This window comes from Hippocampus comes, unplaced genomic scaffold, assembly GCF_001891065.2.
Source record: "Hippocampus comes isolate QL1 unplaced genomic scaffold, H_comes_QL1_v1.1 scaffold51, whole genome shotgun sequence".
NCBI lineage: Eukaryota > Metazoa > Chordata > Actinopteri > Syngnathiformes > Syngnathidae > Hippocampus > Hippocampus comes.
In genome coordinates, this window is record NW_017805497.1 from 861,484 (window position 1) to 887,481 (window position 25,998).

General features: G+C 42.9%; 2 protein-coding genes across 3 annotated transcripts in view; one reads left to right on the top strand and one right to left on the bottom strand.

The window, feature by feature from the left end:
- The window catches only part of LOC109519909 (serine/arginine repetitive matrix protein 1), a 17,056-nt gene extending 5,046 nt beyond the window's left edge, over positions 1-12,010 (top strand). Inside the window, exons 2-9 of the mRNA XM_019876771.1 lie at positions 2,191-2,285; positions 2,742-2,823; positions 4,272-4,623; positions 5,513-5,584; positions 6,438-7,489; positions 8,060-8,886; positions 9,322-9,558; positions 10,524-12,010. Of these exons, the coding sequence (XP_019732330.1) occupies positions 2,191-2,285; positions 2,742-2,823; positions 4,272-4,623; positions 5,513-5,584; positions 6,438-7,489; positions 8,060-8,886; positions 9,322-9,558; positions 10,524-10,777 (2,971 nt within the window). The 3' untranslated portion in view covers positions 10,778-12,010. The remainder of the gene's footprint in view (positions 1-2,190; positions 2,286-2,741; positions 2,824-4,271; positions 4,624-5,512; positions 5,585-6,437; positions 7,490-8,059; positions 8,887-9,321; positions 9,559-10,523) is intronic.
- A 6,897-nt stretch (positions 12,011-18,907) lies between these two features.
- On the bottom strand, positions 18,908-24,412 carry ankrd49 (ankyrin repeat domain 49). 2 transcript variants are annotated; one of them, XM_019876694.1, is made up of 3 exons: positions 24,298-24,412; positions 22,425-22,652; positions 18,908-21,330 (listed from the first exon to the last, which is right to left on the bottom strand). In XM_019876694.1, exons 1-3 carry the CDS (start codon positions 24,394-24,396, stop codon positions 20,854-20,856), a joined length of 804 nt encoding a protein of 267 aa, XP_019732253.1. In that variant the 5' UTR covers positions 24,397-24,412; the 3' UTR covers positions 18,908-20,853. The 2 variants fall into 2 exon arrangements, with proteins under 2 accessions (XP_019732253.1, XP_019732255.1); XM_019876696.1 differs by having other exon boundaries at positions 22,425-22,650; positions 23,994-24,341.
- Positions 24,413-25,998: the final 1,586 nt, after the last annotated feature.

Here is a 25,998-nt window from a genome sequence, read left to right on the forward strand (position 1 = left end):
ATGCACATTATTATGTGTTCAAAGCTTACGATATGTGGGAAATTTTCAACTCAGGCCCGACCGATTAATCGTCTGGCTGATTAAATTGGCTGATATTAGCATTTTTTTCAGTCAGCAAAAATTGGGAGATTTTTTTTAAATGTTTTTTTTTTACACACAACGAATTACAAAGACAATGACATTCAAACAGCCTCAACACCAGCGCATAACAAAAAGAATTGACCCAAAAAACGATTTATTCTCTATCTTTCTCTCTCGCTCTTTTGTTTAACAGGCCGATTAATCTAGTATCGGAATTTTACTCTACCAAAAAATATCAGAACCAGCATCAACCCCCCCCCCCAAAAAAAAAGAAAAAATACTCATATTGGTCAGACCCAACTTTTGACCAGAGGTATGTGCATCCAAGTCGCAAGTATTTTACCTTCCCTCACCTTTAAAATTACATAAGAAAAGATTTGAGCGCCAAATGCTGCACACATGCAGAGATGTCAGCTTTATATGATGTCACAATCATATCTGGGCTTTTCATTGGCCCAAAGCTAAAGCAGGGAAGGAGTCATTGCTTTGCTGTTTGTTTTATTGGTGCAGCAGTCCTCCAAAGTGCTTATGCCCTTTGTACAAATGGCACGACATGACAATTTCTTGTAAATGACTTTGCAGACCCTCAAGTTACAGGTCAGTTTGAGAACCAGTGTACCCAGCATCTTTGCATTGTCAGAGATGATAGGCTCCACCTCCACCATCGCTCCAAACAAGATAAGTGTAGTGGATGACTGATCACGATAAAAAGCAACTGGGTTTACTCTCTCACGCCATTGTGAATACATTAATTGATTCTCTTAGTCAAGGAAATTCAGTTTACTGTCAGAGTGATGGCAGAGCAGCATGAGATCACACCCAAGGGTAGGTTGGAGTTTCCGAGCCTTGCTTCAGGGCACTTGGACAATGCTCAGTGAACTGCCCAATTCCCAACAGTTTCGCCACTGACTAGCATTCAGTTGTTTGTGAGTGTAATTCAGAAACCGCAAATGTTTTCAAACGTTTCAGGTTCAAAAAACACTTTGCATGTAAATGAATGGCCCAAAACAGAACACACACACACATACACACACAAACACACACACTTTGGGATGACATCACCACAGCCCACTTGAAAGGGAGGGGGCGGGGTTTGTTATGCTTTTGAGATGATGCAGATCCTTCCACATGTTTTGCTTGACATGGATTTGCATATCTCTTTTGAAATGGTTCATTCAAAAGAAAATCTGACGTGGTGGACCTCACACTGCCAAAGGGGGCAGTAGATACAGTACATACGACCAGATTGAATTCGTCAGTAGTTGCATGCGTGCTCGTTATGCACACACACACACACACACACACACACACACACACACACGCGCGCGCACACACACACACATAGGGTATCAAGAGTCCAGATGGGAGTGGATTGGATCAATACGAAGACTGCGGGTCTGGTTGATATCTGTGTTGACTGATGCTTTCTTTCTCTTCTGTCTGTGCACTTGGTTTTCTCCTGTGCTCCCATTTTCTTTTATTAAAGGCTTGCCCGTTTACATTTTCTGCATGTCCCTACTTTTCTGTTACTGGTATGTCTGCAACATGCAATTATCTGGACAATAATGGATGCTTCTAAATCCAACGCACCATCTTCTTATGGCCTACTCTTAAAAAGGCTTCAAAATCATGAAATGAAATGTTGGGTGACATAAAAGCTAAACATCCTCGCTTGACGTCTGACCTCATAGATGGGTCTCACAATTTTACACCCAGTGCTTGACTTATTTCAGTCAGTGTGATACCAATAAATTCTTTTAGGTTCTTATATAATGAAGGTTACTTGCATCTCTCAGACAGCTGTCCTAAGTGTTTTGTTTAGCTCAGCTGCAGTGTGTGGTGGAAATACAACAATCTTAGCGTTAGGCTCTTAAAGAAACGATGGGGAAGGCGAACACCATGCACCCGTCAGAATAGTTCTGGTCTATTTAGTGTGTCTTTATTACTGATTTTTGCTGTATTTGTTTGCTTATATGAGACAGTTAAACAACAATTGTATCAATCTCCGAGGCAGTTGACAGGTTATTGATCAATCTCTGATCTGATTGACGTGAAGTTTGGTCAGCAGGCTTATTGACTAAATGGTAATGATGTGTTTGTGTTCTCCAGACGTGGCTGTGGAAGAAAACGCAAAGGGACACCTGTGAAAGTCTTTGTTACGTCCGCTGATGAGGAGAACAACCCTGAGCAGACACTCTGCAGAGGTGTGTGTGCATGCCCTTTTCTTAATGTGTGATTGGGTGCGCTCGCATGTGTGTGTGTTTGTGTGAATGTGTGTGTGTGTGTGTGTGTGTGAGAGCGAGCATGTGTGCATGTGTTAGGGAGAGAGAGCGGAGACTGTTCTCTTTGAACTGCTTCCCCAGTCTGAACGGTTTGACACCATAAAGTCCGTGTGTGTGTGAATTTGTGTGTGTGTGTGTGTGCACGCGCAGGCATCTGCTAGTGGGATTGTTATGGAGGTGGAGCTTGTGCAATTGAGTGTGACCTACTTTTGTGTGTTTCAGTGTGTGTGATTCTGTACATACGCACAGCTGTGCATGTGATCCAGAAGAATGGGTGAATGTTTCTGTGTGTGTGTGTGTGTGTGTGTGTGTGTGTTTGTGTGGATGTATGCATACTTGTAATCCTTCTATTTACAGTGATTGTTGTTATTCTGACAGGTGACCGTAAGGAAGCTGCTGAGAGTAAACGTCCCACACCGGACGGGTCTCTCCCTAAGACAGAACCATCTCCCAACAGCTGGTAAGCGGTGGTGCTCTATCAATGCCCTCATTGACTCCATCCACCCATTTTCGAGCACTTCTGCTATTGAGGATGAGCTGGAGCCCATCATAGCTGACTTTGCAGCAAGTGGCATTGTACACTTGGGTTCGGTCAGCAGTCAATGTCAGGGCACCTGAAGTCAAGCAACCATTCAGACCGATGGACAATTTGTTGTCTGAAATGAACCAAACATGCATGTTTTTAACGTGTGTTTTTGGAATGAGTCCCGATGAAAGATTTAATTCTACCTGAGGACAGTTTCGTTTTAGAAAAACACATCATAAGCCTGCTGATTCCAATGCACTTAACCACACTGCACCTCTTGGTTCACATTTCCGCGAGGTAATTGGCCCATTTTTTGCAAACACTCGGGAAGAATGTGTTGTCCAAAAGAGAATAATAGAAAATCAATAAGAGTCACAGTTCGATATCAATGTCTTGAAATCACCACACATCCCTGGACACTTAATTATTGTCATAGCAGCACGGTTTACAAGATTATTGCTGAAAGGTTTGTGTCTCAGCACAAATATTACATTAGGGTGCATATGGTACAGTTGCAAATCTGACAAGGTCCAGTGCAAAATTATTTTTGAAAATTCCACTGTTACAATAGTAATAATCCTCAGTTTTACTTGACGTAGTCTCAGAGGACCTTCAAAACATCTTGTGACCTTCTTGGGGTCGTGTAAAACGACAGCCTTGAGATACAAGTTGAATTCATTCACTGACTATACTCGTATCGCATCATATCGTATCGTATATATTCCACACCGAAATGAATGGAAATGGAATTAATCACACAGAGGGATTGCAAGCACAAAACACAACTATACCTGATGTAGTCCTTCCTTGTATATTTTCTGTGGGGCGTATTGGCAGTTGGTGGCTTATTGCCACCAACTCACATTGTCCTTCCACTGCAAGACATCCCGTGTGAAAGGATGGTGGCCGGATGATGTGAAGTGCGCTGCCGCCATCTTGTCGGGGGTCTGAAACACAATGGTATCTCAGGACCAAATAATTGGTTGAGTGACAACTCATACATGAAGGCACTCTTATTGCAAGGCACCATTGTACTGCATTGTATTTATATCACTGTACCGTGTTGTATAATTTTATTGCAAATACACAAGTCAAAGCACAAGGATGAAAGTGCCACATGTGGCTCGAGAGCCGCAGGTTGCAGACCCCTGTACTAAAATTTCCACATATACCCCCAAAATACCTGCACTGTGAAGCAATAATTGACTTTAACGGGGGTATTTTTTAAAAATCTCAAAATGGACATTTTTTTGTCAATATTTTTGTCAATAGCTCAAAACTAATCTCTGCAACATACGGCTGATTTTGTGAAAATAAATCACATATATACTGTATATATGTAAAAAAATTGCTGATTGTACCTGTGGTGCCGTGTCTTCTAGCGGTCCATCAGAGCCGACTCATGACAAAACTTCCAACGCATCCAAGGCTAGCTCCAGCTCAGCAACCACACCGGCTGCCTCTTCAGCTCGGACCCCAACTCCAGTGCCTGCTCCCGCGCCGGCGACCTCCGCTCAAGCTTCTTCTGTGACCTCCACATCTACAGCACCGACTGCCCCTGTCGCCTCTGCTACCGCCCCGGCAATCGCCTCCTTCCCACCTTCCCCAAACTGTCGCATCAGAGAGGTTCACTGTGGCAGCCAAGTGCGACTGGTGGTCATTGCAATCCGAGACATCACCAAAGGGGAGGAGATCACTGTGGACTACAGCCTGACCGAGTGGGGCGAGAACCTGGTCAGTACATAAAAAAAAAAAAAAAATGGAGAAGTCTGTTAGGTCCACTTTATTGAAACATTTTAATGAATATGCTTTAGAATGCAAACAAAATGGCTTCTAGCTTAAATCACCATTATCACTTCATGTTTAACTGTCACCCAGGGCCAAATTAACTTTAACAATACAAAACATTGGTCATTCCACCAAGACTTTCCTGTGCTATTTGCTATCTCTCTCCTGTGAACAAATGCATCGCACTATCACGTGACCGACAGTGGTTTGCTATTTGCATGTGAATTGTACCATGCGTTTCTGTGTTTTCAGCATAAATGTTTGTAAATGTCGTGTGTGTCCTAGATCATGGGCTGAGCATTTGTAACCATAAAGAGTTAACCATACAGACCGATCGCCTCGGGGAGGCAACAATGGGCACAGTCTCACACTGCTGCACACCTTGCACACACACATTCCCACTACACACACGCTCTCTGACACACATGCAGACAAAGCTAGGGCATGGGGTTACCATGGTGATGACTGAGCTCCAACATCTACCTTATAGCACTTAGGTAACTGTAACCATCATTAGTGGGTGACATCTGTCCCTTTAATGGATTCTATTAAACTGGATCAGTTTTTTTCCCAACAAAATGATGATAGCGACTTTCATTTAGGCTAGAAAAAGTAGATCCGAGGTTAAGAGGGAACGCACAATTTCTTCTAAAACCACATTCATTATTTACAGTCTTGGAAGAAATCTAATGTGAGTGTTAAGCATTGCTTAAGACTCTTTACATATCAAAATCATATCGCACCATTGGGGGGCTCGAAATGTCGCCTGAGAATGATTGCAATGACAAACATTAATAAGCATATCTGTATTGCTGTACTGGTTTGTGTTCCTCAGGGTTTCCGTGGTTCCATGTCTCCAGCGCAACATGAGTGTAATTCTGACACGGAGAATAGCAACATCAAAAAGGTAGATATCCGCTTGATTGTGTTCACTTGCAAAATTCCCTATTTTGAATCACCATACTCGTAATCTGTTGTGATGCATGCACATAGCGAATTTGTACATCATCTAGCAGTACATTTGCCTTCTTTGGTTGATTCATGTCATCGTGTCATAATCACTGTAATCAACCATTACCTTCTGATTGCACAGTATATAGATGTAAATACCGTATTGGCCCAAATATAAGACGGTGTTTTTTGCATTGAAATAAAACTGAAAAAGTGGGGGTCGTCTTATATTCGGGGTCTAGACATTATACCCATTCACGACGCTAGATGGCACCAGATATCATTGAAGCGAATGCTGAACTTGACTCCCCAGGGCAAAGCGAACCCCTGTCACGAAGAATAAAAATAAAAATAGCGGTAGCACGAAGAAGAAAAAAAAAATAGCGGTAAGAAAGAAAAGAGAAGAAAATAATAGGAGATAACAGAAAATGGAGAAACGTAGCGACAATCTGGAAAAAGTGGGTCAAAGATCGGCCAGGTTAACTGGCAACTGAGGAGAAGTTATGATGTAATTTACATTTCAAAAACCAGAAGCCATTCATTTACGAATGTGATTGCACTTTAGTTTACATATTTAAATGTTCAGATATTAAGATTTTAATGTGGTAAAATAACATGCTTTTTCTCTCAAATATTGTTATAATCATTTGTTTCAGATGTCAGTACATCTGAATAACTAATTATTTTCTGTATAAAAAATTATTTGGTGTTCAAAAAGTATTTTTTCAAACTTGAGTCTTGAAAAAGAGGGGGTCGTCTTATAATCAGGGCCGTCTTATATTCGCTCTCTGTATGCCCGTTGCTTTCAGGAGGATGAGCCTATGTCGACTACCCAGCGACCGAAGAAACAACAGCAGTACCAGGACTATGTCACTCCCTCTTGGTCCCTTTCCCCCTCTTCCTCACCCATCTCGCATTCTGACGCCAGTGAGTCCGATGCAGGAGATGAGGACAACGCAAGCCCCCGCGGGCGCACCCCACGTCGGCGCAAGAAGCGCCGTGGCACCCCTTCGAGGAAAAAGACCCCCCATCGGACTCAGTCTGGGCACCCAGCGCCTGCTTCCTCCAGTCGACCTCTCCCTTCCTCCCACCCTCCTGTGCCCTCTCCCCCCGGCTCCTCTTTCTCCACCTCAACCAAGCCTGTGTTTAAAGCTCCTGCTCCTCTCAGCCCCAACAGCACATGCAGCACAGACGTTCCCCGAGGAGGTGTGTCCATTGACTCCATGCGCCAAACTTGTGACTACTGCGGACGCCACTTTCGCTCATTGGGCCGCCATTTGGACAAACACCATGCCCACCAGCCGGACGTGTGCTCTGCACTCGTGGAACGTTACACTCAGATGCCCCGCCTGAACACGCATCACACAAATGTCGCCGCGGCCCACGCTAATCACAGCACAAAGGCGGCACCTGTTGCGACACAGAGCCGAGCAGAACAGAGCGGTGTTCAGGATCTCTCCTTATGTCCTCCGACTGCAGCCAAACAATCGCCGGCCCCAGGATCGCCCGCAATGACGCCTCCGCGAGGGCAGAACGCCGTGGCGGTGTCGGTTCTGAAGAGGAGCCCGCCACCGGTGGCTGTGACTCCACCCAGAAAGGGAGGAGGGAGGAGACTGAAAAAAGAACGCCTGGATGAAGAGGAAGATGAAGAAGCTGTGGAGGTACTGCGAGCAAAGAGGCCCAAAGAGGAGGATGTCGAAGTCGGCTGTGCTCAGTCTATCAGAAACGAGTCGTCCAAAGAGATGCCGAAGCAAAAAATGGAGGAGGAAGAAGAAGAGGAGGAGGAAGACGAGGATGAGAATGGTGTGGTGGATGTGGATGATGAAAGCGGGACCGAGGATAAGGAAAAAGACTCGCTAAGGTAACACTTAATTGCCTTGTGAAGAATTGTCAGTTGTTGCCTCACTTCCTTCACTGCCTTGCTACTTGCCTAAATCAGTCTAAATTCTGCGACCCATTGGCCACATTCAGCTTCTAATTGTGAAGAAGTCAAAGTAAAACACAAAATATGATGTGGTTTTATTTTGAAAGCAGTGCTTTAATTTTGAAAGCGCACTTACATAAGCGGCTTCAGCAAGTAAACGCAAAAACTTAAATCGTGATGTTAATAGGTGTCCTGTATATGTCATTTTATTTTTTCTTAACATTTTTATTTCATAATGACAACTATCTACACAAGCAGCATCTTCTTAAAATTGATCGTGAAAAAGCAAAAATTTGCACTCAATTGATGCACACACAAAATGGTTTGTAAATGCCTATAGCTGCCACAAGATGGTGGCAGATCACTTTTTTCCTGTTAAATAATGAGATATCCATCCATCCATTTTCGAATCTGCGTATCTTCACAAGGGTCTATATTAAAAATGGAATTTTAGTCTGAAAAATACGGTACAGTAATTGCTCACGTTGTTGACTGGTCTTTCTGCAGTTCTGGGCGTCACCAAATGCTGCCCCTCCTGTCGTCTTTGTCGTCCCTCGTTCTGTATCTGCGCCGGCTGCAGCATTCGGCCTTCCTGTCGCTGTCTCGGCAGCTGCAATCAGCCGAGGCCTGGCGACTCCTCTGCCACTCCAGCCTCGCGCTCCTCATCCTGTACAACCGACGGCGCGAGTGTGAGGTCTCCAAGTTGTCCATCACAGAGTACCGAGCGCGTGTCACTCCTCAGTGCCCCGTCCCCGTTCCCCCTGGCTCTCCCCCAGCTCTCACGCCGCTGGAGGCCTCTCTGTCTCCCTTTGAGCGGCTGGTTCTTTCCCATCTCCCGCGGGTCGGTGTCCAGGGCAAACGTGGCCGCATCCAGCCCCTCATTCTGCCCCCTCACTGCGAGCCCTGCCTGGAACTCCTCCTGCAGACACGTCAAGATGTGGGCGTTGACCCGGTCAACCCTTACATCTTCGCCAGGCCCTACCACTCCCCCGCCACACCCCTGCGAGGCACAGACCTCCTCCGAAGCCTGGCCCGCTCCAGCGGCACCCGCAATCCCAGAGCCCTCACTCAGACCAGGGTACGACGGCAGGTGGCCATCCTGACCCAGCTCCTGCTCCTCGGAGAGGGAGAGGAGCCGGGACAGCCGGGAGGCAGTGCGGTGGAAAGGCTGGAGCACTTCCTGGAGAGGGAGTACCATGTGACGCAGAACTGTGCCGGAATTGGCCAAGATCCAGGCCTGATGGGCAGAGTGGGCCGCGTTGTGCTGTGCGGAGAGAGAGACGGAGTGCTCTTCAGAGGCATGAGTCTGAACCACATCTGCTTGGAGCTGGATGGTGAGCCGGACAGACGAGTGACACTGATCTTGTTTATTGTTGTATTTGGGCAAATGGAAAGTGTTGGCAGTGTTGCTGCTGACCCGCTGTAAGTCAGTGATTCCCAACCAGAGCCATAAATGTGAGAGATCAACGGGTGTGCCATGGGAAATAATGCAGGTTCACTCAATTGGTCTGAAAAAAATTGACAGAACGATTAAATGCTCTTCCGCTAGATGGCAGAAGATACTAAATTATTAACCCGTATTAAAAAGTTAAAGTTAAAAAGTATTAACCTGTTGCCATTCATACAACAGAATAAGACAATTTTGTTTCCTTTTTGTGACGTTTTTGTCGGGGGTGTTCTGTGATCAAATATGTGCTTTGGTGGGAAGTACAGAACTGCAATAAGTAGACTAATAAAAGTCCCCTTCCCTCTCCTTTATCCTTTCACAGTTATGTCGGGAAACTCTGCAGACTCTTACTCAGAGGGAGAATCTGAAGGGGAGCAAGCAAAGGAGAAGCCAGAGTCCCCCACCATTGCCCCCTCTCCAAAACCCACACCAACCTTGCTCTACGTCAGGAAGGGCAAGAACAACGGCCGAGTGGGACGGCCCAAAAAGATCAAAAACGCCCAGTCACTTGCTCCGCCTCCTCCTCCTCTCGTGCCGATTAGCCGAAGGAGAGGCTCGGGTAAGACAACATTTTGTTTGGCCTTCATGACATAGGAGGGTTCTCAAATGTATATGGTCCAGCAACTCATCACAATCCAATTAAATTCCAATTAAACATGAGGACCATGTGCACCCCTAAATGAGATGGTAATTATTTCTTGAATATTTCAACCCAAAATATTCATCCCCTGTTTTCAGAAAATGTAATTGAATTCAATTCAATATTTATCCTTCGTCGCTAGAGAACCTGCACAGCTTCTACAAAAGTCATGGCTGCGAACAGACAGGAGCTTGATTGCAAAAAACGCAGTCAGTATTACCAACTTCTCTGGTCATGATATTCAGCGACTTTTACGATGGCGTTGGCAACTATTTTTTTCAAAAAAGTGAAAAGCTAAGCGCTTGTGAGCCTCAAATATTTAGCCAAGGTCATCTTGCCCAACTTTTACAACTCGACCTGAGAAGAGAGCGTGAACGAGCTAGAAATACCGCGCACATGCAGGGTAATTGGCTTCGAGTGTTCCCTGCTATGTCACCATTCATCGTTAGTGCACCTGTTATTTTGCAGATTTTCAAGTGATCATTTTTTGTTTTTTCACAGTGTGCATCTAACACACACACTCCCAACATATATGTCCATTATTTTCTGTACAGTGTTCAATAGCTCTTTGTGGGCAATTTGGACAATAAATATAAATTTTGCAAGTAACTGACACCCCCTAAAAAGGTTTATAGTTGCCTAATATACCACAAGATGGCGGTAGACAAGCAAATTAAAATGCTCAAAGCAATTCATCATAGTCTGCATATTCTGCAATTTGACATGTATCAGCCTTTATAAAAGATGCAGCTAATAAGAAATCACTTTAAAACTGGGGAAAATGCAGGATATTCTTTGCACTTTTGTCTTTGTGTGGACAAATATACGTGAAAGATGAATATGTAACTTATATTGAAATTTTGAAAATGTTGATTTACTGCCAGGGAAGCGTGGCGTTCTGAAGCGTCCCTGGTCCGAGGCAGAGCGCGCGGCAGTGGAGGAACACCTGACCCAAAACATCAACGAGCTCCGCGTGCCCGCCAAGGCCGACTGCGAGCGCTGCCTGCAACAGTGTCCTCTGCTGGTTAGCAACCAGCGGGACTGGCGGGCCATTAAGTTTTACTGCCACAATCGCATTCAGCTGCTGAAGAAGAATCAGCGGCGTGAAAGCGAGCCGCTGCCCCTCATCGTGTGCTGAGAAAGGAGGCGGGAGGAGAGCACGCGGCCACTGATACTGAAACAGCTATTCAAATTTCACAGCCCTTTATTTCACTGACAGAAGAACCCTTCAAGAACAGAGTACGTGTTTTTTTTTTTTTCTTTTCTGCAGGTCAGACAGCAGTCTGTTAAGGTGCCGTGTCGGGAACAGTACATGACGACGACTGCAGCCGCTGTTCTGTACGGACGTCTCCTCTTCTTACTAATGTGTAAACTTGTGCCACATTTAATCCCTACAGTGTTATATGAAGTAGCGTTAGAAATTCACGCACCTAGAAGTTTTACACGGACAACCGCATTTCTTTCGATCGAGGCAAAGAAAGACGTTCATTATAAGTGTAAAAGAATACAAACACTTAATTTCTTCTATTTGTGCAGTTGACCTCAGTGTTAGATTTTTGTTTGATTAAATTTAGTGTTAGTCTTAAAGGAAAGGTAAGTCAAAGGTACTCGGTATTCAATCAACTGAAGTACATTTTTCGAGGATTTCCAGAGTTGAAGTTGTCGATTTCCTGTGAGAGACAATGAAATGTGACATCAGAATGTTTAGTCGTTACATTTGAGTACCTGCAACGTTTTGTTCAAATTTCCACGATCAGAACATGATCACAACCCCGTTTGGACATTTGTGTGTCCACTCTCGCTTGTGCAATCCTTTCATCAAGGAATGCTGTTGTTGTTTTTTTAAACGTGCTACAGTTTCACCCTATAAGCTGGATATCACTTTCGATGTAAATAGGAGACTCGTGCTCGTGTTCAGTTTCTTCAAAAGTGGGAAGTTACAAAACTCTGAAAAGTGATTGTTCTGGGTGTTCATGTTTGTTACAATGTCTGTTGTATTCTCCCATGGCTCCTTTTTCAGCTACATCAAATATTTGCATTGAACAATCTCTTCATCCATCATTTAAAAGCTCCTGTGAAAACCTAAGATGGATACTTGAAATTTATTCAAACTTTTGCTGAATCTGTAATGTCAGTTTTTGCTCCAGCCTTGCCATTTACATTGTATATAACAAATATATTGTCACTATAAAAAAATGGTAGACTATATGTAGCCTCCTTCATTTCTGGGTCATTACTACCTGTACATTATTCTCTTTTGTAAATACTTCTCAGAGAAACAAAGGAAAACCCCAAAGTATGACTTGCCTTGGTTGGTGTTGTGTTCTTTTTTTTTTCTTTTTATAATCTTATAAAACTTTAAAGCCCCGTGTCTTGTGATTTATTTATTGTTGTGTACTTTAACATGAAATTCTAATTCATAATTTATATGCCCTTTGTGACCAAGTCTCGTTTGTTATTTGGGACACATTTCCTAACCAATCTACAACATATGGTGTCATGTTTGGTGGCTTGAAGGCCTCATCTTTGTTTTTGGTTTTTTTCTCCAGTCAACCTGCACCTCGAAGCAAGCTCTGACCAGCCATTTATTATTCAACAGCAATCTCGGTAAAAGTTGATGTTGACGTCCTTATTAGACACCATTATTTGAGCGCTACTCCCATTGGCTCTTACAAACCCAATTTTAAAATAAATTAATGCGTGGATATATTGATTAATTGATTCATCCGAGTCCGATTTTATTTTTTACGACGACTATTTAGGGTCACTTTGCGCGGCAAGCTATCTGGCGTATCACTAAAGCAACTGGTGGAGAGGCGGGCCAAGATCCAAGATGACTACCGAGTCATCTTGGCCTTACTTGGACCTTACTTAGCTCCTTTACCGAAAGCAGGAAAAAACGGTGGAAAACCACAAACTTTATTCAACTTCAGACAAGAGTTCGCACAAAGTAACAGAAAAAAATGGACGGCCAAGTGAGCGCAGTGACGTCACATCCGTTCCTAACATTTTTTTTCTGTGCATTAAAATGAAACGGGGATTATTTTAGCAAATACAAGACCAGACGCAAGAATGGGAACACCGGTGGGAATGACTAGAAATGTCCACATGTATTTTTGTGCCTATTGATCGCCATTTTCTAACATTATGTACAATATATGTACAATGATTTGGAAAGGACAAATTGTGTCCGATTCCTAGCTGGGCTGACTCCACCGCTTTTTAATGTTGTTTACATTTTTATTTTAATTCGAAGCAGCACAATAACACCGCTTATTTTCATTTACAATTTACAATTGCGTGTTTTATAGACATTTCTGCTATCACACAATGGAATTCGATTTTTATTTGGATTTTATTTTGGCAGCCATCACTCAATGGAGTTCTATTTTTATTTCGATTTTACTTTGGGTGGCGTGTAGGTGCTGCTCTTACAGTTAGTGAACATGATCGTCATAATCACTTCTTCGAAGTGAAAAGTCTTAAGTTCTGTAAAATTGCTCAATGTGTCAAAGCCTGCACGTACGCTCTAACACTACCCTTGGGGGAAATGATCCCTTTGTGAGAGGCAACTAGGGCCACATGACGTAATGTTCACGAGTGCTATAACAGTTCCTGACTGACAGTTGTGAAATAAAACCTTTTCTAGAAATTCTCGAAGCTTTTCGCAGCGTTCGCTAGAACCTTGACCAGGAAGGCAAGATTGCCACTTATTTCCTGATCTGCATGCCTCTCATATGGACACTAGATGGAACTGTTGCTTCATAGACTTGAAGTACTTCTGTGATTTATGCAACTTTCGTCTTGTGCCGTTCGAGGTCGCAAGACAGTCAGGCCTGTCATGTACTGTACTCTAGTCGAAAGCTCTGAAGTTCATTGAATACGTACAGTTGCAGAACACATCGTCATTACAAATGCACACATTCGATGTGAGATGATAACAATTAATAATTAAAATATAGTCATTTTTATTCTCTGTCTTTGCAGCTTGTAAGCAATCGCAAAAGTCGATTTTAAACAAAGTCACTTAAATTGCATTAAGGTATGATGTTTTTTCAAGAAGAATACATGCCCAATTTTATGAACTCACAGTATCTTAAATCTACACGTTTACTTGCTGAGCTTTTGTACGATTGTCTTGCTGCAGTCATAATACAGTACAGAGGCGATTCACCCGAATGACTGGTATGAAAAACAACAGTGAAAGAGCTTTGTCAATGAAGTCATCGGTTAAGAATCCTTCACCATTCATTTCTCAGAAAAGAGTAATTCATGGATTGATTTATTCGTTTTTTTATCAATCCACGCCAGCTCTCAATGTTCTGGTTCACGGTGTTGTCACGGTTATATACCCCTCTCTCCTCCTCTATCATCAGCACCATTTATCCGTAAATACCGCTCCAAGTCTCTGATCACGATTTTTTCAGCAGCTATATCGAATGAGTCTGCTGAACAGTGCCGGTCCACCATTAGTCAATACGGGTAAATGTTCGTGTTTTCTTATCGAGGACACCAGACGTATAAGTAGTTTGCGTATCTGCAATGACCACCGCTAATAGTGCGTATGCTTCCGCATGACCTTCCTGCCATCCAACCAACCATACAACTGCTGCATCCCCGAGGAGTACCCGATCATATCGCCCTTTTTGTATATACTATTTGAACTTCAGTTTTTTGCGGGGGAGGGGGGCATCTAACACATCAATGCTTGAAATAAGCGGTTTCCCATCGCAGTATGTGACGTCACTTGTGTATTTTGGCCCTGAAATGATACCACTGAATATTAAAAATAACATCTGAGCAGACCCTGCCCGCTGCTACTGAGAGCGTGTTTAGCTCTCCCTTGGTTTCTTTTTTTTTTTTTTTTGCTCTGGCGACAGGCGCTCACTCTGTGTGTGCGAACAAGAAACTAATCAAATCATGTTTTGTCCTCTACTGTAGTCCCGGACGCCAATACTAGCAGAGGGGGACAAACAATTTGATCAGTTTCTTCTTCGGTAGTTCCTGTGTACTGCTGTTGATATAGCACCTCCGTAGTGGCGTACTGCTGCAACTGCAGTTAAATTACATAGCGGCCCGCAGAGATCAATCGGTCAATCAGCACGGCTGTGTTCAGGGATATCAATCGGTCTGGCTGGGGGCTGCCCAAAATTAGCTGGCCACGCAATTTTGAACGCAGGAAAAACCCTGCAATGGATGATCTTTAAATCCAGAAAGAAGTTTTATCATGATCAAATGCAATGAGGGGGCAGGACTGCATATCCAGCTTTCAAGGGTCTGCCAATGGCGAGCCCTTTCAAGAGGAAGGGCCCATTGAATCAGATGTCTAAAGCCAAAAGCATAGTGATAAAACAGTAAATTCGGAACACACAGTCCACCCTTATCAGTTAGTTTCTGGAAGGATTGCAGCTTCGCCCTGAGGCGCTTACCGTTCCGTATAACATCACATCACAAAATCCGTTGAAGTGATGGAAATACCCAAGCGGAATTCTCACACGAATGAATGGTTGAACCTTGGGGTACAGATCATTTCAATAACATTAACCCTGCCTCATAAAAACCATCGTTCAATATCATTTTAAAGCCCAAAAGGGGTTCTACATGAATCCAAAGCAAATCAGAAAGAGGATGAGGAAACAAAATCCCAAGACATCTTATTCCTGACTGTAACCAACTGAAAATCATGCACCATGTCAAAACAGTGCCTCGAGGCATTGAAGTGTCAGCGAGAGGGCCTCTGATTTATTCCAATTTACCTGCATCCTGGCAGTCAAGAAATCCAGTTAAATATTCGTAAAAAGTGCAGGTACAGATTGTTGCGGCTGCGTAACTAGCACCAGGGCATCATCAGCATAGGGGATCAGATTCATCACGAATAGAGGCCACTATTGGTTCTAAGACTAAGGTGAAAAGCAAGGGACTTCAAGGATGGCCCTGACACGTGCCTCTAAAAAGCACGAATGACAGAATATACAAATTGATCGGTTGGTAGTGTCACGTGGGGTGCTGAAGCAGAGATGACGCAAAAACGTGCTCCAGCGCATTGTTGTCCAGTGAAGGCAGCTGAAAACAGACATACACGGCTGTTTCGCTCGTGTATATTCCCCCACAAAGCAGGGAGAATCAGAGGGAGGAAAAATGATTCAATCCAGAACAATTGTGTTTGTAGGTTTCTGAATAAATATTAATTAGAAAAGGTCTCAAAGTTTCTGTCTTTCTTTCTGTTCTTTTTCTCTGTATCCCTCACACATTTCTGTATTTCATCATATTTAATGTTTCCAGTTGGTTTTCTGTATGGATAGTAAAGTTGCAATAAGGCAATTTTTTTTTATATTCACATGGCTACTGTTCACTAAGAGTGTATTCTATATGCATGTTTGTTCATACGTATATACTGTTCCGTACCATTAAAAAAAATAATAATATAAAAGGTTTTAAAAATTATTTTGAAAGTCTCTAGCATGAAACTCCAGAGGGTCTTCGCTTAGTCTGTAAACCTTTCCTGTGACCTGTTGCTTTGAATGTTGCTGCTGGAAAGGATTGTGGCCAATTTATCTCCCGTCTTTTCATGAAGGTTGATAGGAGAAACATGTCCTGAAGGCAGCTTAAACATTGCTTCGGGGCCCCTTGACAAGGTCTTTTTTTTTTTTAATTCAATGCCCTCTGCTTTCTGTATTTGAATGTGTCAGACGCTGCTGTCATCTCGGTTCTGCAAATCATTGACTTGCCATCTACATCCTCCACCACCGTTTTGTCCTCCCACTCATTTCTCCAAGCACAGATTCACAAAAAGGATACAATCCTTGCTTGAAATATAAAAGTGTTTACAGCGGTGCCATGTGGTCTGCTTTCAATGTGGGATTTCAGTGGTCTCGCCGGCTATTTGTACAGAGACAGATTTGGTTTTTGTAAGCGCAGCATATACATCCTTGGACAAATTATATTTCCAAGGCCACACATGGAAGCTGAAATCAGTTTGGACAAATATATAACATCATTCATTAGAATCCATCTAAGTTTTAAAGGCCCTGCCTGCTTGCCACCGGTTACAGGTCTGTCGCATGCTCTTTACATTACTGTCAATTTTCATGCAACAGTTAGCTGAGGGTGTTTTATCAGTGAACCAGACAGGCGCACAAACATTTGAGGGAATGTGCAGTGAAAGGCACTGGAGAGTGTATGATGAATATAAATTAAGAGGAGAACGCACACACAAACATGCGATTTTGGTGTGGTCATGTTGATTAGTCATTCACTGCAATTTATTTTACTATTCCCTACCAGCCCCCCTACCAAGAGAGGCAGTGCGCAAATGAAATTGCCTGGATTCCAATCAGTGATTATTGTTTTTGAACATAACTCCTTATTCATAAAGTCTTACATGGAGACATTTCTGGAATGGCTGTGTCATATGAAATGTCGTCATATATTTAAGAACTAAAAATAATTGAGTCTGCGAAATGTTGGCATTATGCCGAAATTGTATAAATTATACGGATTCAACTCCATGATTGAAGCTTTTCATGAAATAAAGCCCATTTTATGAAATACATTTCCCACTTGCTATTTGGAAATGAGTCACCCGAGAGATGACACAGATAGTCATTGGGGAGCTCAAAGTGGGATCTTTGGCTTTTTTTTTTTTTTTGTGGTCTTTGAATAAATGCACCTTTCTGTGCAGTCGGTGGATGACTAACCACATTATTGAGTTGGACGTATTAGGAGCAGCACAGCTTCACAATAGGTAGACGAGATAAGGGTTTACTATCGACTCAATCTAGCATTGGATGCAGTAAGGTCTTTAGAAAGGAAAAAACAACCCCATTACAGGTACATTTACAAAGCAAGAAAAAAAAAGGACGTGAGGTGAACACAAGCAGCCAAGCGCAATTCACGTAAAAAGCCCGTGGAATGTGGGAGGAAACCGCAGTGCCCGGAGAAAATCCACACAAGAATGCAGAAGCTGAGATACAAGGCCCAAAACTCAGAACTAGGAAGATGTGAGAACCGCTTCCCATATTTCTGCACCATTAATGATTATTCCAATGTGTCTCTGATGTAGAAGAGAGTTTGCATCTTTTTTACTACACACCAATCTAATGTGCGGAATTACAGATGCGAGGTAATAATAATGCATGTAAGGTTGTCGGGGCCAGTGGCGTGTTGTGACGTTCACGGCTGGTGATGTATTCGAGTAGGATTTAAACATTTATGAGCAAAACAGCATGATGTATTTTCCATTAAATTAGCATCATCACATAAAAAAATGGTAAACAAAAATAATCTGACATCAGTATTCTTTTCACATACCTATTTGGCCATTTAGAGAGAACCTATAAGCCAAGGCAAATTCTTACTAATAGTCATTCTATAAATATTCGGGGGGAGACTTGATTAAAAAAAATAATGTAATTCGCTACAGGCTTTGTAATGAATTAATCTCGATTAATCACATTTTAACCATGCACCATTATTTGTCCTAAAAAAAAAAAGCAAACATTTTTCATTTCACAGGATTTTATTGGAAATGTCCCTGGCTAAAACAGAACAGACCCAACAGTGAAAGTGGCCTTGAAATATATTTATGTCTAAGACCACGATTATTCTTAAATGGTTTCTGCTTGGCACTTAAAAAGTTGGATCACATCACTATCTGTCGTACATTTTCGAACCCTTTATCATTTACCACTGATTGTGGTCTAGCCAGAGCACTCAGCACAACGTGCAGGAATCCTTGTCGTTTTGGTTGCCATGACTTTTCCACGCGTCCCTAATCACAGCACGTGCTGACATCAGAGAAAAGCGATGCATGCATTCCAAATATATACTGCACAGTAGCAGCCGCCTGTGGTTTATGGTCTGTGCTTTGATTAATACATTGGAAATCCTGCAAGTTGAGGGAGCATCTGTTGAAAAATTTGCCCTTGCGGAGCAAAGATGTTGAACCTGGTGTTTGATTTTCTTCCAAAAAGTGCGCCGCTATACCTGGAAAATCATTTTAGTGGATCACTGTCTTAAAATCAAGGGAAGAGGCGTATTTTCCATTTCCATAGCAACCTCATTTAGGAGACCTTACAGGAAACCTGTTACTGTGCAGGGTTGTGTGTCATGTGATATGATGTGAAAAATATCCCTTTCATTGCACCTGCATTTTGATTTGCCATACGCTGCAGGTCACAACTGACCCATCGGATGACACGGATTTTTAAAAGTATATTTATTTATTAGAAACCGCAAATCTGATTTAAAAGCAAATACGTGAACAGCATCATCTGTATTTTCTTTAATTGAAATACTTAATATGAACATATTTTTATAGGCTGTAATGTTACGCACACAATCTCATCGGGCATTTACAAGATATTGAAACACTTGGCTGGTGAAAGGATGCATTCCTGTGGACAATGGATCCTTGCGTCACTCTCTAAATTGGCCTACGCAAGAACGCTGTCATGAAAAGTCTCATTTAAAAAGCCAGTAACTACACAAACATTTGACATTTGACTCTTTTTTAATGGTAAAAAACTAAAACGCGCGCGCGCGCACACACACGATCATACCATGCAGAATTTAATTTATTGTATTGAGCATGGGGTACTTTTGATAGCAAAGGGTCACAACCAAAGGCATGACTCACTTTTAACCTTAAAGTACCGAGCTTTTATCTTTACTGCTTGCCATAGCTTCTAACTCCAATCAGAGTTAATTACTGCATGAATGTTTTTCACTGATCCGATTCGTGATTTCAGTCCAAAATCCCGACGTACCCAGTGCCACTAGTGGAGGCACGGCATTTATAAGATGCACTAAATGGGAGCTCATCAGGAGGCAACATCGAGTGACCTTTCTGGAGGTTAAACTGTTTGCAGCATGGGGGGGAAAAGAAAAAAAAAAAAATACTTTTCACTGGGGCTCCAACTGCCAAATTGCTTTCACATTCACATTTCTAATGCACTCCGGCAGACATGCAAAGGTTGCCACAACAACTAACCAATCGAATGTACAAAGTGAATCTGAAAAAGACTCAGTATTTGAGAAGAAATGGCCTTAATTGCCATTCAGTACAGACTGTCGCTTTCTCTGGTAGGAGTGCAAAACTGCCTGAAGCATGATATAAATTGGGTGTGCTCACTTGCGTCGTTCGCGATCGACCGGTAGCTCGCGAAAGGGTCACCTGTCAATTGCATGGCATTAACTCAATCGCTGCCAGCACTCCTGGTTCTATACTATTGGAATAAGCTGCCTGTCAATGGTAGTAAATGAGTTTTTAAAGAAATCTATCATCCGTTTTGAAATTTGTCACTTGTTTGATATGCTGGGGAAGCCAGTGATACACCTGTTGCATGCCTCACCGTGCATGCGCATACAAGAGCGCTAACTGGCAAAACTAGCAGTTTCCATTTTGTTCCGTCTAAAGCAGGGGTAGGGAACTCGGGTTCCCCTCGAGAGCCATATCCTGCTTGTTTTAGGTCCCTCTCGACTCAAACACACCTGATTCAAATGATCAGCTCACCAGTAAGCTCTGAAGAGCCCTGAAACGATCGTGAACAACTGAATCAGGTATGTTGGAGTAGAGATATGAAATAAAAGGGAAGTTTGTAGTAGTTTGTCCGGTGTGTTGGTTTAATATAATCTGTACGGGAGTGAATGTGCAGCAGAAGGTATCCTAAGTACTCAACTCAACTCAACTGTATTTATAGAGCACTTTCAAACAGTCAAACTCATCATTCTAAATGATGAGTTTAAAATGTGTCACATAAAACATCAGCAGATAATTTGAATAACAGTTAGGCTGTGTTATGGTCTAAAGTTCCAAAAAGTGCAAATTTTGTGTCAATTTTTCACCACTGAGGGAAGACAAATAGTTGCGCATCAAAACATCTTTTATGTAACCTCTTGTGTGTGTGTGTGCAGTTACTGAAGAAAAAAAAGCCTTTCAATGTTGTATACATCAGCAGACAGCCTTCGAGTTCCTCAAGAGGAGAAGTCAGAGTCAAAATAAAACAGGTTGGGAAAAATAGATCAAAAATTTGCGAGGGCATATTCAGTTCAACAAAAAGCCGTGTGACAGCCGCATCTGTCTCATTGGATTACAAAAATTCCCAAGACTGTCATTAATTACCACATATGAATATACAGTGTGACAAGAGGGGCATTACCCAAGTCATTTTTCAAAAAAACTGTTAAATACCTCACTTGTCTTGAAGAAAACATTCATTGGCTGGGAAAAACACTGGCACAGTCTTCTACCATCTCAAACAGGAAGTGGTAGGGGCCGTTCCGTCGAGCCAGCTCACTGGCGCTCTCCCCACTGTTGCTGCGAAGTCCTGCCTTCAGGTGGCGCTGAGAGAGGAGGAGCTCCAAAGTGTGGCGCCAGTCAGTTTTGGACGAACTGCTGTGCGAGGCGGCTAGGTGTAGAGGCGTGAGGCCTCCATTGGTCTGAGCGTTAACGTCAGCGCTATGATGCAGGAGCAAGGTCGCCATGGTGACGTGCCCCCAGCGGCACGCGCTGTGGAGGGGCGTCCAACCGTCGACGGTGCGAGCGTTCACCTTCGAGCCGGCAGCCAGCAAGGCAGCCGCCACGTCCACGTGGTTGCCGTAGGCGGCCCGGTGCAGGGGAGTGTAAGCGTCTTCATCGCTGCTGTGTACCAACGAGGCCTCTGCAGCTAACAATCTGTGGACCAAAGACACCTGCAAGGTAAATCACATTGGTAATCAAAAATGGGTGATTTACTCTCTGGCTGCCCAGTAATTGCTCTCAGGAAGCAGCATTAAAGCATCTGCAAAATAACCGACTTCACATGACTTTTGTACCATGTGACGAGCCATTGTATTGCTCAGCAATTCACTACAAAAATACAATACACCAGCGGTGTCCAAACAGGATGCAGGGACCACTGACATTGTATGTGTGTGTGTGTGTGTGTGTGTGTGTGTGTGTGTGTGTGTGTGTGTGTGTTCTTGAGGAAGCACTCATTTCACACACCAACCAGAAAAGAACAAACATCCTGCCCTCCCCACCATCTGCTATCAGGTGTTGTCATTTCATCTTGCTATATTTGTTGCCCACATTTATTTATTCAGCCTTGACTGTGGTCCGCTCTCCACCGCGGTGATGTCGTCTCTTCCGCACAGTGGTACCTCTACTTACGAAATTAATTGGTTCTGGAAGAATTTTTTTGTAAGTAGAGATGTGCTTTGCATGTAAATACCCTAATCCGTTCCAAGCTTCCCAAAATTCAGACATAAATGTTTTCTAAAGCATAAAAATGCATCAAAATATTAAACAAATACATGTTATAATTAGATTATTCATCCAATCCAATGTTAGGTCACATAGGGCAGCAACTTCAGCACTTTAGGCCAAAATCTCCTCGACCTACCCACTTCCTCCAACTCTGATGGGGGATCACAAAGCATTTCGAGGCAAGCCATACATTGTAATCTGCTTTTTCATTGTACCATTGTAACTCCATGTTGAACTGTCATTGGTTCAGTTCCACGGGATTATCTACCAAAAAATTGCTCCTCAATATTACAAAGTTGCTCCTCAGAGGAAGTCATTGATTAGCAAAACAACTGCTCAAAGATTAAAAAAAAAGTTCTTTCGAGCCTTGAAACTGGAGTATAATTCTTGAAGTGGTGTTGAATTGTGGAGCACATTATCTTGAGAGGTAACTTGATCAGATCGCTGCACTTTAGTGAGGTATAAAAAGGCAAAACCCAAAACCGGCATTGTGTCTTTCAAACACGAGAGTTCCAACAGGTCATGTGTGCACACTTACGCGGTTGTTTTCTGCAGCCCAAAGAATGAGCGCAGCTGGTTTGTCTTTGAGACTCTCTTCTTTTTGAAGGTACCACTCCTCACTATGGACCTCTTCATCATCCATTTCTCCCTCTTCATCTTTACTCCCAGTCCACAGGCAGCTAGCCCCTCGAGGGATCAGGTGGTTGTGTGTATTTAGAAGATCCAGCTGGTTAAAATCGTCCGGAAACTCCATGCTGACGACTCTCTGCGTCCAAGAATTTATGAACAAAGCAATGAGAGAGACACAGTGGCAAACATACCCATCCATCTTTTCTATAGTGCTTGTCCTCATTAGTGTTATGGGAAAGATGGCGCCTATCCCAGTTGACTTTGGGCTAGCAGCACGGCGCCTGCTGGACTGGTTGCCAGTCAATCACAGGGTGCATATCAATGGGGAAAAAAAAAAAACCCTTCACAAGCAATTTACTTGAAGTGCATGTTCCTGCATTGATACCTGTGTTTTACACCATTCAAGCAACCATCATTTTAGTAATATTTGATTGACCGGAAGTGCATGTTCTTGTAAAATGAATTCATCAACTTGCTCATACATACAGTACACATGTCTGAAGATAATTAGTGAAAACATACAAAGACTAAGACCTATGTGGTACTGAAATGTGGAAATACAGCGGTAGAAACCGTTTTGGGCGTGGCTAAAATCCTTCACTACATAAAATAAAAAGAGCTGCTGAATGGCAACATTCTCCCCACCAATGAGTGTAAAGGCCTTCTTCTCAACACTACAATTGGAAGGTGCCCTGTACAAGCTTGCCCATATTTGGAAATGGTTGCAGTGTTCAACCAGAAAATAGCATTGATACTTTTCCCATTGGTTGGTCTATTACTGTTGGCGCTCGGAAATTATTCCGTCAACCGCTCTCTTATTGTATAGACCGATGTAATGTCATAGCGATGCTGGTACCGAGTTGAAAAGTTTTCAAAGAAAGGTGTGCAAGTGGCCCACGAGGACGGGACTTTGACACCTGTGTTTTACACCATGCAAGCAACCATCATTTTAGTAATATTTGATTGACCGCTGGCGGTCACACAGCTTGACAGCACCAACAAAAGCCTAATTTTTCAACCTTTTGATAGCTCATTTAAATCTACTTGCCAATTTATATTAATCACACAAATTAACAATCTTCTCCACTGGCTAGTCAAATTCAGAAAGCATTTATTTATCTTGACAGGGTCTTTAAAGTGTTTCCATTACTGCTGTATAGACAAAACACAGACGCTTTCATCATTCGCTGTACTTGCAGTACAGTCAACGGGCTGCTGTTAAAATCCCCACTCTTATGTACAAGCACGTAAATATGTACATTCTATTTCCACGGACACAGCAAGAAAATGGCCTCCCACTGTCAGCCTCTGTTCGCTTCCGAGTTTCTTCCCGTTTACCACTGCGTCCACGATCATGGTACAGATCATAAACCATGAATAAAAAGCGTGGACCTAAAGCTGCTCCATATGCAAGTCCAATGCTTTTGTGTGTGCATGCGTTCGATTTTAGAAACGCGTGGTTCTTGTGTGGTTATACCTGTCAGGAGTTACACCCTTACGTCAAATGACTGCTGCTGTTTGATGCCGTTCATTTAAAACGTGGACATCGTCGGCAACGTAGTTTAAAATGCACCGCACGCAAGCGTTAGTCATAAAATCAACAATATTTTAAAAAAGGGGCCACGTAGTTTAAAATGTAGAGCACGCAAGCGTCAGTCATAAATCAACATTATCTTTTTAAATGGTGCGCACGTAGTTTAATATGCAGAGCAGGCAAACGTTAAAGCCATAATATACACAATACTTTTTTTAAATGTGGGCAAAAAAATTAGAATTCTTACCTCTGGATTTTTCGGATTCAAACTAAAAACCGACAGGCTGTTTTGTTGATGCGTTGGGGGAAATGTAGTTTTTAACACCCTAATTTGTGTGAGTCTCATGTTTGAAGGACTACACCCATGTCTACTGACGGCTTCTTCCTCTTCTTTCTCTTCTTCCTCGTCTTTTCTACTACTGTTGTTTTTGGTGCTCCATTGAAGTTTAGCGCCGTTATGCGGTTATTATTTGAACTGCGATATCTCAGTGTTTCACCCCCATGTTCATTAATCCAAAATAGACACGAAAACAGCAAAAAGTGACAAAAACTACATTTGCCATTAACTATATATATACACACACACACACACACACACACACACACACACACACCTCTGGACAATTTCTAGTGTTCCATTCATTTGCCATGCATGTTTTTGGAATGTGGGGGGAAAGCAGAGTACTGTATCCAGAAAAAACCCATGCAGACAGGAAGGCCGGAGCCGGAATCGAACGCTGCACCTCAGCGCTGTGAGGCAGACGTGATAACCAGTGGATCACCATGCCGCCTTCTGAATATGGCCTTGCTCGGTGTTGTTAGACAATTAACACTTCGCAATGGAACAGACCAAGAGTAGTTTGAGTTTTGAACTGCTCGGTGATTCAGTTTGACATCCAAGCCCTATTTGGGTCATTTGAAATCCATGTGCTGGCTCACGCTGTTCAGCATTATTCAGTCTGATTTCATTCAGATTCATAAAAGAAGCAGACAATAAGAAACCATTGCAGCAATTTTTAGAGCTCAGAAACCATGGAAATTGTTTGACGTGTGAAAGGGCTGGAAATTCACTTTCTATCACAAAGACAGCATCTAGTACATTTGAGTAAGAGATTGTACTACATAAGGAGTCTCTAGCTGTGCTTTTGCCATGAACAAAGGTAATACGCTAACTCAGAGATGGACAAACTACGGCCCGCAGGCCGGATCCGGCCCGTTGGTCTTTTTAAACCGGCCCGTCGAAGGTTGGTACACAATTAAGGTTCGATGTCAACGATTGCATTCATTTCATTTGGACTTGTAATGACAGGCATTTCAACACCAAGTGGCGCAGTTACTTGAAGTTGCAGAGCACAGGGAGGGAATGGGAGACGATATGGAAGCCCGCAGTAGCGCTAAATCAAGCAAATCCCGTTCGATACGACGGAATAAGTGTGTCCGCGCCGCTATTTTCTATCATTGGTTCCAAAACAGCAACATGCAAGTGACTCTTTATTGCAGTGAATTTTACTGGAATAGCGAACATTTTTACGTCCTGTAGATCGTGGCATCCAAACGAAGAGGAACAGTAATGGCCGTGGAAGAGAAAGTGAAGTGTATCTGATTAAACGAAGCGGGTTACAAAGTACGAAACATTCAGCAGACGCTTGGAGTCTGAAAGACTCAACTCTACGAGACTTTGAAAAACGAGGAAGCGATTCTTGCTCAGTCCGATTCTGGCAATTTCCATGCTCAGAGTGAATTGCTTGCGGCTCGACGGACAGTCGAGTAAATAAACGTTTCCTGGAATGGTTTGACTGTTATCGTGCTAAAAACTTTCCACAAACTGGACCGCTAATAAGAGAGCAATCGAGTTCCATAGCGCTATGAGCATCGAAGACTTCGAAGCGTCCCGTGGCTGGGTTGAAAAGTTCGTTGCACGACATCAGCTGAGCAACGCTGTCTTGTG